The 13,697-nt window shown below is 35.4% G+C and overlaps 1 protein-coding gene across 1 annotated transcript; it reads left to right on the plus strand.

Moving 5' to 3' along the window:
- Nucleotides 1-6,600: 6,600 nt before the first annotated feature.
- Nucleotides 6,601-7,404, plus strand: NCS54_01119100 (Hypothetical protein; the record flags this gene model as incomplete). Its single annotated transcript, XM_053156474.1, has 1 exon — nucleotides 6,601-7,404. One exon carries the CDS (start codon nucleotides 6,601-6,603, stop codon nucleotides 7,402-7,404), a length of 804 nt encoding a protein of 267 aa, XP_053012449.1.
- Nucleotides 7,405-13,697: the final 6,293 nt, after the last annotated feature.

Here is a 13,697-nt window from a genome sequence, read left to right on the forward strand (position 1 = left end):
ATTAAACCTATAGACTTCTATATACCTCTAAGTTTTAGTTTAGCGCTAAGCCCTAGCGCTAGCTCTTTTTAGGTTTATATAACTCTGACGCTAACTCTAAGAACTAATCCCTCTAAAACCTATAACGCTAATACCCCCTATTTCCTAATATTACGCCTATAGCTATATAGCTAGATCCTAGCTATAGTAAGACTTTATTAATCCTCTTATTTAGCATAGTAAAAGGTATTAATACTTATAATAAGGGCTATAAGCTATGCTATATATTAATTATATTTTAAATCCCTAAGGAATTAATCTTCTTTATTACTAAGAACTTATCTTTTTTTTAGTCTCTTTTTAAGAGCCTTTAATAAGAAAAGCTTTTTTTTAATAAAATTAATCTTTTTATTAGTATTATTATTAAGTAAAAAAAGGCTAAAGAAAAAAAAATATTATAATTAAAAATTATAAGTTTAATATATTTTAAATTATTAAGGTCTTTACTTAATATAATACTTTAAAGATATTTATCTAATATTATTTCTTTTAGCTTATTATAAGTATTTTTTATATTTTTATAAAATTTATAAACTTCTTTATTAAGGTTATTTTAATTATATTAAAAAATATATTAATAAGTATTAATTTTATTATTTTAATTACTTAATTAAAGGTTTTTATAAAAAATTATTATAATTCTTATTATACTATTAATTAATTATAATTATTATTAGCTATAATTAAATCTCTTTCTATAAGGATAATAAAAGTATAATTCTTTAAGATTTTAATTACTTTAAGTAATTAAGAATTATAAGAGTAATTAAAAGGTTAATATTAGAGGGGGGAGCTAATATATAAAGCGGTTAGATTTTAACTTCTTTAATTAATTAAGATATAAGCTATTTATTATAAATAAAGCTAGCTTTAATATATTATTAAAGCTATTAATAATTAGATAGATAAATATTATTAATTTAAGCCTATTAAGACCTCTAGCTTTAGGTATAGAGCCTTTATTATTAAAAATACTAAGATATTAATTATAATACTTTAATCCCTATTTTAAGTAATATAAAGTTAAATAATAATATATTATTTTATAATAAATTATAAGATATATTATTTTAAAATAATAAGGTTATTTATAAATAATTCCTTAGAGACTTAATTAAAGCTTTTTATTTCCTAAGTAATTTAATAATCTCTTTTTATTTAATTTTCTAGCATTTAATAATAATTATAAATATTATATAATAAGTATTATTTTTTAATATATACTTAGTATAAGAAATAAGGCCTTTTATTATTACTTTAATAATATATATATATATATAATTATAATTTAAGTTTTATTTTTAAGGCTTATAATAATATATTAATATTTTAATAATAACTTATATATAAGAGCTAATTTCTTAATTAATATAAAAAATATATTTTTAGATACTTTCTTTTTTATACTTTAATTACTTTAATAAGCTATTAACTAAGTTTTTATTTTTAAGCTAATATTAAATATTAAAGCTAAAAATAAAGAGCTTATAGATTTATATTCTTACTTTATTTCTTAGTTTTTTTAATAATATTTTTATAATATTTATAAAGACTTAATAATTAATAAGAATTAAGAATTTCTTTAAGAGGCTATATAAATAATAATTCTAATATTTAAGGCTCTTAATAATACTTAATAATACCTATTTTTTTATAGCTTAATATTACTTTATATTTTAAAGTTTTTATAATTAATATATAATAAATTATTATTAAAAGTTTATTAATTAAATAAAAATATTTAAAAATATTTTAATTAATATATTTATTTTAATTTTAATTAATCTTAATAAATCTTAATTATATAAAATAATTATAAACTAAAAGATATATTTTAAGCTTTAAAAAAATTTATTAACTTTTATACATTAATTAAAAAATTTTAATGTTTTATATTTTTATTATTTTTTTAATATTTTAGTAAAATACTTATTATTATGAAATAATATATACTAAATTTTTAATAAAATTATAAAATCTTAAAAAGATTTATATATCTCTAAAAAAGCTTAATATTAGTTATTTCTTAATTAAATTCATATATAAGGGTTATATTTAAATACCTTTTTATATAATAATATATTTAAAAAACCTAATATTATATAAATAAAAATTATATTTAAATAATATTTTATAAAGCTATATTTTAATAACTAATTAGAAAACCTCTTATAAGTAATAAATATATTTTTTTTAATCTAAGAATATATAAAAATATTACTTATATATAAGATATAATATATCTTAAATATATTAATAACTAATTAATAAATATATATTTAGAAAATAATTAATATATATATTAATTTCAATAATATAATAATATATTTAAAATAATAATACTTTATATAAAAAATAATTTTTAAATAATTTTTTTATTCATTTTTTATTTTATATTAAACATTATATATATTAATTTTATATTTACATTTAGCTCTATAGAGCTTATTTAATAAGTTATTAATAAGTAAAAAAATATAATAATTTTTAATTATTATTTTATTTAATTTTTTATAATCTATATAAAGCCTTAATTTTATATATTTCTTAAAAATAAAAAATATTAAAGCTTTTATTTTATTTATAAAATATTATATATATTTATTTACTAAGTTTTTTATAATATATTCCCTAAGGGCTTAATATAATACCTTATTTATAAAATATAATAAACTATATATAGGTTTTTTATATTTAATTAGGTTAATTGTATATATAGTTTTTATAAATATTAATATATTTTTTATTATTTATTTATGAAATAACTCTTTTAATTTTTTAACTTTTAATAAAATCTTTTTAAGTATTTTTATAAATATATATATTTTATATTTAAGTATTTATTAAGTAACTATTTTTAATATAAAAAATATTATATTATATAATATATATATCTTTTTTTATTTTTAAATAATCCCTTAAGTAAAAAATATTAAATTAATAATAATAATTATAATATAATATTATTTATTAATAATATTATTAATTATTATATTTTCTTACTTTATTACTAATATAATAAAATAATATTAAGCTCTAATTTTATTAATCTTTATTAATAGCTTATATTTATTTTTAATAGAGATTTAATTTATAAAAAGGTTATTATTATTAATATATATCTTAATATAATATACTTAAGTCTTATAACCCTAATAATTATATTTATTATACCTTAATAATAACTTATTTTTTTTTATTTTTAATATAGCGCTAATATAAATATATTTAAATTACTTATATTATAATAATTTTATTTTAATATATAATATTTAAAATATTTATTAAAAGAATTTCTTTTAATGCTTTTTTTATAGCTTAAGTTATTAAAAAAATAATATTTTTTACTTAATTATTTAATATTATCTTAGAGTTATTTCTTTTTAAGATAGCTATTTTAATTAATATTTTAAATATAAAAGTATTTTTATTTTTATATCATATAATAAGTCTTTTATAAAAAATATATATATTTCTTAGGTATTTTTTTTATTTATTATATAAATTATAAAAGAATTAATAAGCTATAGCTTTATTATTTTTTTATTTCTTAATAAGGTCTTATAAAATATATATTAATAAATAAAATATTATATTAATACCTTATTAAGCTTTTAATTTATAATTATAAATAAATTTTTTATTTATTTTTTTTAAAGCTTTATGTTAATATATTATTTGTATATAAATACCTTAAATACTTTTTATATAAACTCTTTTATTAAGCTTATAATATAATTATAGTAATTAATTTATAATAAATAAATAAATTTACTTATTATTTATTTAATTTATTATTTTAATATTATTTTTATATAAAATTAATTATTTCTATTTATTCCTTTAAGCTAATTATTAATATTAATAATAATAGCTTCTTAAGTTAAGATCTTATAATTATATCTAAGTAATTTCTTATAGTCTATTAGCTAATTATTAGCTAATTAATTTATAAAGTATTTTAAAATCTTTAATAAAAAAATCTTTTTTTTTTTTTTATATTTATAGCTTTTTTTTAATATATTTAATAAAATTAAAATTAAAAATAAAAATAATAAAAATATTATTAAAAGTAATTTTTTTTAATAAATTATTTCTTTTTATATAAAATCTTATTAATTATAATAGTTTTAATATTTATTATTAGCTTATATTAAAAAGGTTTATAATATTTATTTTATTTATTAAAAATAATTTATTATAAAAATAATTTATTATAAATATAATTTATAAATAATAATAAATTATAATATTTTTGTTTTCTTAAATTAATTCTTTAAGGTTTTTTAAATTAAAAACATTTAATAAGATATTTCTTAAATTATTTTTAATAATGATTTATAAAATACATAATTATCTTAAAGAGTAATAAGGTTTTTTTTAATTTTTTTATCTTAATTTTATATTTATTATTTATTAAAAAGAAATTAAAGAATTATAAAATAATAAGCCTTAATAATTATATTAAGGTAAAATTATAAATTAAAGGTAAATCTTTATTATATATAAGATTTTAACCTAGTAAGCCTTTTATAATAGCTTAATTATAAAACTTTTAAGAGGTCCTTATATATATAATATCTAGCTAAGGTTATTTTAATTAGTTAGCGGCTTTAATAGCTACCTTATATCCTTATATTTTATTTTAAAAAAAAATTAAATTTAATAATTTAATTATTATTAAAAGCTAATTTTATATTCATATTTATAATTATTATTTAAAAAGCTATTAATAAGGGCTCTTTAACTTAGTTTTTTAATTAATACTTATTAATTTATATATAAAACTCTTAATTATTATAACTTAAAAATATTTATATAAATTACCTTAATTTATATAAATTACTTTTATTATTATTCTTTATAATACTTCTTTTTTTTCTTTTTAAGCTATAATATAGCCTTCCTAATTAGGCCTAGTTTACTGTAAAGCTAGAGATTACCCAGCCGGCTATTAAGGGCATGTGACTACCTTCTGAGCTATTGTATAGGTCCTAATCCAATAAGATGCTCCCCAATCAGACTCTGCCCATAGCAGCACCTCGGCTAAATCACGCCACTATTAACACAGTAGACCGGTCCCCTACAGGGTCCGCCAATGCCTTTCGGAACGAGTCTTAGAAGCAAGGCAAAAAGGCAAAAGGCACTGGCCGTGTGTTGTCTTGTGGAAGCATGAGGCACGCTGCGCATAGGCGCTCGAAGGTAACTGCACTGCAATTTTAGCATCACCAGGCCTCAGACATCCCCTCACACTCAATATTCGCACCGTGGCTGTCCGGCGAGGAGCATCATGCGGCTGCGAGTGTTCAGACGCATTTCATTCATATCATTGATAGGGTGTTTTTGTTACATTTCTCCGGTGGCTGCAGGATCCCGTACCAAATTCCTAATTCAGCTAGTACTGTGCTGTATTTTTCCCTCCACCCAGTATTTCCAATAGGATGGCATAACGTGTCATGACCGCCTTCTAGGGTGGGTGGGGTTGCTTTTTAACTCCTGCCAGCCGCAGCGATTATTCAGCTTTGTTGGACAGGTCATTGCAGCTCAGTGAGGCAGACTCTAAGCGGATTTTTTTGCTAGAGCAGCTCAGTGAGTAGCATCAGGGAAGAAGCGCGGGGCTATCCAAATATCCAAATCGATCCAAATCAAATCGAGTCGGAGGCTCAATTTGATTTGATTTGTTGACAAGCCTGCGCACATCTAGAAACAGCCAATGATCACCAATTTTAAGAGATCCCATGACTTGCACTTGTTATGCAGGTTGGCTTGCGTGGTGTAGAACCACGGGCATAGGTGGTCCAAGTACCTTGAGGTTGGCACGATTTTCCAGCTGCTGAGTTCGCGGTGTGTCTTTCTGAGGCCTGACAATAGAAACCGCCTTCAATGCAGCCACGCTGCACGCTCTTGTGATATCGTGCGTGAAATTTGGTGAGAGTTTACATTCAAAAGTGCTGGCACACTGTTTAATCTACCAACGTCGCATGTTTGTCGCCGCCTTCTACAACAGTTTTACGTCCCCCTCCTATTCCAATTCCCGACCCAAAAGCAGCCATAAATCAGAGACACCGGTCGGACGGCCGGGTGATCCTAAGCCACATAAGCACAATCCCCAGTAGGACCACCCGCTTACACTGATGTAGCATTGACTCGCATATGCGAAGGCGGATGGTATGGTGGGGGAAACAAACGTTCACTTCTGTCTCAAAGAAGAGAACAAACCCCTTTGGGCTCGATTGGTCATTAGATAGCCATGTGGTAATACCGTTAAAATGCCTGACCACCATCCAGCCCAATCACCACCTACAGGACAACACCATCTTCAAACGTGCCTCCGAATGAAGGGCCAGTCTTGCTGAGGCACGTCATGGCGAGCATGAGCCAATTTTTTACTGCTGGATGATGAGAAAATTAATAAAAGACGAGAGTCGCCCTTTTCCTTTCCCTCTCCCTTTGTTCCCCTGCCCTTCATTTTCTCAATGATATTTCCTCTTAAGTGTTATCCTTTTTGTCTTACATATTCTCTTGACCCCGTCGATCCTATTGGTCGGTTAATTTACAAAAATGGGCCTCAAGGATGTATTGGCTTGGATAGTCGGCAACAAAAAGGCGAGAAAAAAAGCCCTGAAGACGGCAGCGAAGGTCGGTACGCAAGCTATGCCAATGATGAAGACTATCCAAGCAGGACATGGAATCTTCAAATTAGGGAGCGCGGTCACCAATGTCAACGACTTCGTTTCTAAAGCTTCCGGCGTGGCAGACAGCGTCCAAAATTTCATCCCGGAAATGCAAGTGATGGGCAAGTCTCTCTGTGACAGCGTGAAAATCTTCGGGTATTTCAACATGGCCGCAACGACAATCGGAATCGGCGCCAATCTGGTTCTGACCTATCAAGGGATCCAAGCCCTACGTCTTATCGCCGCCAAACTCGACGACATTTCAACCAGTCTTGCCGCTCAGACCGCCCTCATAGCGCAAAGAGACTTCCCACAGTACGTGTATACGATGATCCAAGATCGACTGAGTCAGACCGCCGATGATCCAGCCTGTGACCACTGGTTCTTTCTCTTTCATCCGGATAACGATTGGTATCCCAAATTCTACCATCTTCTTGAAAGAAAATCTCTGGGTCCTAGATTTTGCGGCTACACCAACCAGATTGACACCGTCTTCATTTTCATGCTAGCAGCGCGGCAACGTATTGAGGAAAGGGCATACCGAGCTAAAAGGAAAGGACGGTCATTTCGCCATGTCAGGCTACATCTCTTGATACCAGCATATCAGCCTATCCTCATCTTTGAAGCGCTCAAAATTCCATTTAACTCGGAGACGAAACTCAAGCACACCAAGTTCCGTTTCTGTTCCTAGAGCTGAGTTCCTGCCTCTTTAAGCTGAGCTGCCGCTGAGGGGGGCTGAGGATTCGAGACCAGGAGCTGAGGTGGGCTGAGCAAGGAACTGAGCGGAGGTGGGGAGCCCACTTTTGGGATCACTGATCCCCACTGCGCCCCAGTTCTGGGTCAGAGCCCAGTTTGGTGTCCCTGTAAGAATGTGCCTCACTAACATCCCTCAGATGCTGGCTTTTCGCCGATGGGATTGTTGACTCTGCCACTTCATCTCCTTATGCGCAAGATAGCTGGGAGAATTAAGTCGTTTTGTGAATAGATAGTCACAAAACTGTTTGTAGTGGGGTCGTATTCCACCAATGCGGTGCTGCGGATGGGCCAGATGCTTTCTCTAGTCAGATACCAATGCGGCTACGTAATTCTTCGATTCATATCACCAGTCTCTCATCTCTAACTTATAATTGGTAGAAGAACCTGTTAGGCTGTCTCAACTCTTGCCGAGATGTCAAGAAAGACCCCATCGGCCAATTAGATAGAGACAGCGGCTCCGTGTAGATCCTGTAATACCAGCAGGCTTGACATCCCATTTAGAGTGGAGCAGTTACGGCGAAGACCGATTAATGCTAGAACGGAGATCTCCTTCAAGATGGCGAAAAGGAAACAAGCACCCGATATCAATTTGCCACAGTAACATCGTGTCTCTAATCCTTACATCTCGCAAGCCAAACCCAACCCACTCACTGATTACTCGACACTTGATGATTGACCCAACCTATTGAAGATGCCTGCTGGCTGGTGATCATGAACGAATGAGTGTTTCCGCTTTCTGGCTGGAGGCAGATCCGCCCCTCTCCTTGAGTCTGTCTTGCCAATTACTGAAGCACCAGAAGAAAAGGCCTAGATGTGGTGCACAAGACCTAGTCATAGTCATTGGTTCTTTGCTGGATTGGCCTGGACACGAGGTTAATTCCCTGACATACCAACCAGCTTCGCCGGAAACCAGGGTTCCGACCGTCACTGATCCGAGTGTGCCTTGTTACTCGCATAATGCATATGGAGTCTTCCTTTGGTCATACTGTTCCCACCCTCCAAGGATTCGGAGGAAGAATATGGTTGGGTACGCCACCGCCCGCCTGAGCTTTGAGGGGACCTGGGGGATGCCATAGCCTCAATACTGCAGAAGTTCATGCCGCGAAAGGGGCTGGTAGGTAGGGTCAGACACACTAGCTTCATAGGGTGGTAATTTGATGTCTAGCGTAAAGCCTCCGTCCTAGAACAGGAGAAATCATCCGAGCTAGGTGTCACGATAGGGTCGTATAAGGCAGACCCAAGTCCATCACGCTCACGGTTTATCAACTTCCGGTCTCAGAAAGTGTTGAAGAACCACTTAAACAGAAGAGATACACCGACCGGCCGCAACACACGTTGAAGATGGAGTAGCAGGGGCTCGGCTTCATCGGTAGCCGGCGGCCTCACGGACGCAGTTGAAGATTCATACCGTGTTAATACCCTTGCAAAGGTGTATCTAGGCCGTGTATCTTGCCGTGGATCCAAGCGAATCATCAATGCTTTCAGGCATTGGTATCGAACGGGTAGGCCTGGAGCCCCGGGAACCAAGTGTTCCAAGAATCACCGGGGGCCGAGCCACGATGAGACCTAGAGGGATCACCTATGCAGCCGCAAGGAAGACAGTACTAGCTGGAGGCCTTCCGAGATTAGATCTGTGATACGGTTATATCCTGCATGAATCCTTTGGGCCGGCTTGCCAAACCTAGAGGAAGGCGACTAGGTCAGGTAGCATTGGCCCTTGTCTCATGCATAGGCCGTAACAACGACAACTCTAGGTTTGATAATATAGGACTGTTATTGAACTGTGTTGGGCTGACCAATTGGAAATTGTTTTGTGCTGTCCGCCGTGCAGCTGGCTAGAATCGACCATCAAGTGAGGGCCTATTGAGTGTCTTGAAAAACGGGGCTCTGAGCTAAGTCCTCAGAATGAGCCATCGCCTGCGAGTTTAGTGCCGAAGGTTACACCTTGACCTTGGCAAGAATGGACGGTGGTGCTTTGCGTCCTCTATGGGAAGGATTCGGGTCTTTCTAACCTCAGGGCTTTCGTCAGTTGTGACGATGGCTACTAACCTTGTCAGCGAGCTGCGGCCGCTAGATTCCAGTAGTTGCGGGGATGGCTCCATCTTAGGACTCAAAGTAGCCCCAGAGGCCATAGGAGGACAGCTCGGCGACGAAGGTGCGGTAGTCTCGACTGCGGTTCTACATTATATTGGACACCTAGGTGCCCGTGTGCCAGCCGCCAGCCTACGCAGCCACCCCATCTGCCAACAGGACCAAGTTGCCTCAGTTTTGCTCGGAAAATTACTAAACGTGTCACTACTACTTGCTCGGCATAATTAGTTGACCCTCGCTGTCAGTACAAACCTACAGCAGCGAGGTTCAAGTACTAGAGGGAAGGAGAAAATAACAAATAACCAGTAACTATGTGCTATTTACTATACATATGAGAGTTTACCAAAGAATACAAAATTTCCTTGGACTTATCACCGTCCTTAAATCTTTTCGCTACATGGTTTATTGTTTTGAGGCCAACACTCTCCACCCAATTTTGACAGTCTCTGTGGCCTCTACATCGTTCGGCCCACTCTGAAGTTCCGGTTCTATCTCCGACTTAAGGATATGCTTCAAGTCCTCTAAAATATATTAAAAGCTATGCCCAAATTCTCACGGAACCTTGACAATATGATCATCAGAGTTGTCGACCGTAATATAACCCAAATCCCACCCCTTGCCAGATATTTGATCTTTGATAGCGTTAATTAATAGCGAGGAGGTTCTAATTAAAATACTATACTTCTCCTCTTGAACAATCCTCTCCTGCTACGTGATTTTTAACGATCTATCGACGTAAGATCCCACCTTCCATAGAGTAAGTAGTAAGTCTCTTAAGGGTCTTCCTTTCGAATGCTTTGCTATCAAATAAATTAGATCCATTACCATACTAAAGGCGGCATTCATACCTGATAGTCTTGCCTCACTTTGCCTATGCCTCTTTCTTTTGTTTAGTACTTCGCCAGAGGTATTTATATCTTCTATCTGCCGAACACCGGGAAGAATCTTAGTTGCTAATTCCTCCCTATTGATGAATGACTCTTCCAAGGCTTGCTTGGATGCAGGCAGAGTGGCGATGTAGTGCTGTTGAGCGCTCATGATTTTGATCTGGCCGGTTTCGGGTGATGCGTCTCAAAGATGGCTATCGAGTGTAGGACAGTCAGAGAGCTCACTCGTTTGATAGTTATACTCCCACATTATCAGTGTCGCAAGCAAACAGTGAGAGCGCTGGTAATGACTGGTTGTAAGCCATAATGTTTTGTGTTGATTGTGTAACTATAGGTGTAAAGGTTAATGGTGGTCAGGACCCCAACGGTGAAATAATATCATCACAACTAGGATTCAGGGATCCCGTCTACCCCCTTTTGCCAAGGAATAAGGGAGGCAACCAGGAGGGGCTCTGCACGGGCCTAGAAAGAGGAGCAGATCATGGCCGCGGCACACTCTCTGGGGGGAAATCTAATAGTAGGTGCCTGGGAATCTCGACAAGGTTAGTTCATGGAACAAGGATCCTATCAAGGGCCTAAGTCATAGAACTTAGGGTATAACAAGGAAGATAGAGGAATCTAGAGCTATTAGCACGGGGGAATAATACCTTTACCTACTTAATATAATTATTAGGGATTAATATATAAAAGTAAGCTTTATAGACCCTTTAATTAAAATATATTCCTTTTATAAGGGCTTAAGTTAAGGGACTTTTATATTTTATTATTAATATATTATTTTTTAATATAAGTAATATATTATAGCTTTAATAATTATAAGTGCTACGCAAATGCCCTATAGGGCCTAATTTACCCGTGAGCATCTAACTAAGATACGTACGGCATAACCTTTTAGCCTAATGGCCTAAGGTTAGAGGGCTATTAGGGCCTTAGACTGTCTCGGCTACCAACATGCCACAACGCCGTCTCTTCCACCCGGGCAATATGTTTCATGGGGTTCCTGCCCCTTCAACCTGCCTGGCCTACAACACGCCCGACTACCTGCAGTCTATTCTCGCGTTGTTGGACAAGCTGCCTTACGTCTAATTCTTGCCCTAACTGTACGGCAACATTGATGGTCTGCTCTGCGATTTTGCAAACATCATGCAGCTCCGCAGGTACCCGGCGCACTTCAAGGAGACGATCACAGATGTCCTCCGGAAGCCAGGCAAAGACGATTATACCCAGCCGAAAGCGGAACACGGTACTCGTACTCAGCACCGTCCAGCGGGAAGGGTGCAGTAGCAACGGCCGGCGCACTGCTCACCACGTAAGACTAGGCTAGCCCCGAGCCAGGTTCCTGGCTTCCGACACCTTCCAGGTGCAACGCTCGGGGCGCCCTTTCCGTGGCTCTTTCTATGGGAGGCCCTTTACATGGCCGCGACCACCTTTCTGGCAGAGCACCCTTCCATGGGCCACCTTCAATGGGCAACTCGTGTTCCCTACAGGTTACTGAAGCACTGAAGTACCGCCATGCCTAAAGTATACTGGAGCGCTATTTGCGCGCGCTCTTGTCCTGCGCCTGAGCACCCTCGCGTGGGCACCCTTCCTTTTCCGGGATCCTGGGGCTGGGACACCATTCTGCAGGACACTGGCACCTTTCTGTGGGCCGTCCCGTCGGAACCCCTTCGTGGATCTGTTAGCCAGCTTATATACGTTTATGATGTCCAAGCCATACTCCATACTATACACTCACATAAACTTTGTTATGGCCGATAAGTAGCTTTTAGATGTCACTAGATGTTTGGTGGAGTTAAAACTTTTTGACGACGACTCCGTGGTGCGCAAATCTCCGCATCGTTCGCGGCGAATCGTCCAACCTAAGAGCGGGCGAGCCAACCGTATTAGGAAACGGCCAAGGAGGAAAAAAAGCGTAGCCCAGACGATATCCTTCTCTGAGAAGTTTATTAGAGATGATGCTATTGATTTCTTCATCCAAGCTCTGGAGACCACCTTGAGGTCGTGGCTATTATTGCTCCATTGAACGATACTTCCGAACCATGCCCCTCTCGCACAGACCGATATAAGAACTGCAGTTAACTCCCGGTAGAATATGCTCGACTTGCGATTTTGGCTCTCCCGGAGTGGTCCCAGCGGAGTGAGCTAGTAGTTGATACCTGAGCTGAGATGTCGCGCGATATGTGTTGAACCGGCTGCCCTAGGTGGCTATGAGCCTGCCAGCACGGAGCAGGAATAGGGAGGACGCTCACGACCTCGATGTCAAAATGGGTGAACGTGCATGCAAGGCACACAAACATATCATGTTATAATATTGTAGATGGTTACCTCAATGGGACAAACACATAGCAAGAAACGTTATAATACAATTACCTCAAAGGCAAGGCACACCCCATTGCATTCACCGTCATCCAGCGTAAGTCCTCCCAAGTGTCGTTAACTAAAGGTAGTAGCCGCCTTTGCCTCCGCCCTGACTTGGTTCCTCTGTAGAAGAAAGCTCGGACTAGAATTTGTTATCGTTTGAACGCAGCTGGAGGCAACTATTTGAGCCGGGATAATAAATCTTACATAGTTTTGTAATGTTGGGTCATAAGAACAATCCGAGCTAGACGTAGATAGTACCTATCTACGTGCCGGCTTGGGTGTAGCGGAGACTTTTTAAGGGGTTCCGTATAAGGCTCCTTAGAGGGCTCCTCGGAGAGTGTCTTAGAGGGCTCAACGCGGGGGCGGAAGACGATTCGGGCGACTGAGCATGACTCCGGCTCCCCTCCTCCGGGACAAGGCTGCGTTACTGGAAGTGGCTGCGGTGGGAGCAGGCAAGCTGGTAGGATCGGCTAGAGCTAGATGAGCTTTGATGCGGCGAATGAAGGGAATGCCATTTTCCTCGTTACCAGACTCATAGACGCTGTCAGGGAGGTCGAGATCTGCTTGCCGAGTTCCCGCATAGCTAGGTAGGCTGACAGCCAAGCAAGCGAGTGAAAGGAGGATGAAGGCCTTCATGGAAACGGCGGTCGTGTCAGGGATCAAACAAGAAGAGTGACGAAGGCAGCTGCGATATAGCTGATAGCTAGATGGGGTCTAATAGGTGACTCTGTTGATTCTTATCCTTCTACTTGCCCGGCTCCTCTCGGGCTTCTTATACCTATTATGAGGCCTCTCTCTCGCTTCTAGCAGCTTCTAAAGCCTTCTCTTTCTCGGCGTTATTCCTTCTATCTCGCTGCTGATGACCCTTATACCCATGCTTTGATGATGC

This window comes from Fusarium falciforme, chromosome 9, assembly GCF_026873545.1.
Source record: "Fusarium falciforme chromosome 9, complete sequence".
Lineage (NCBI taxonomy): Eukaryota > Fungi > Ascomycota > Sordariomycetes > Hypocreales > Nectriaceae > Fusarium > Fusarium falciforme.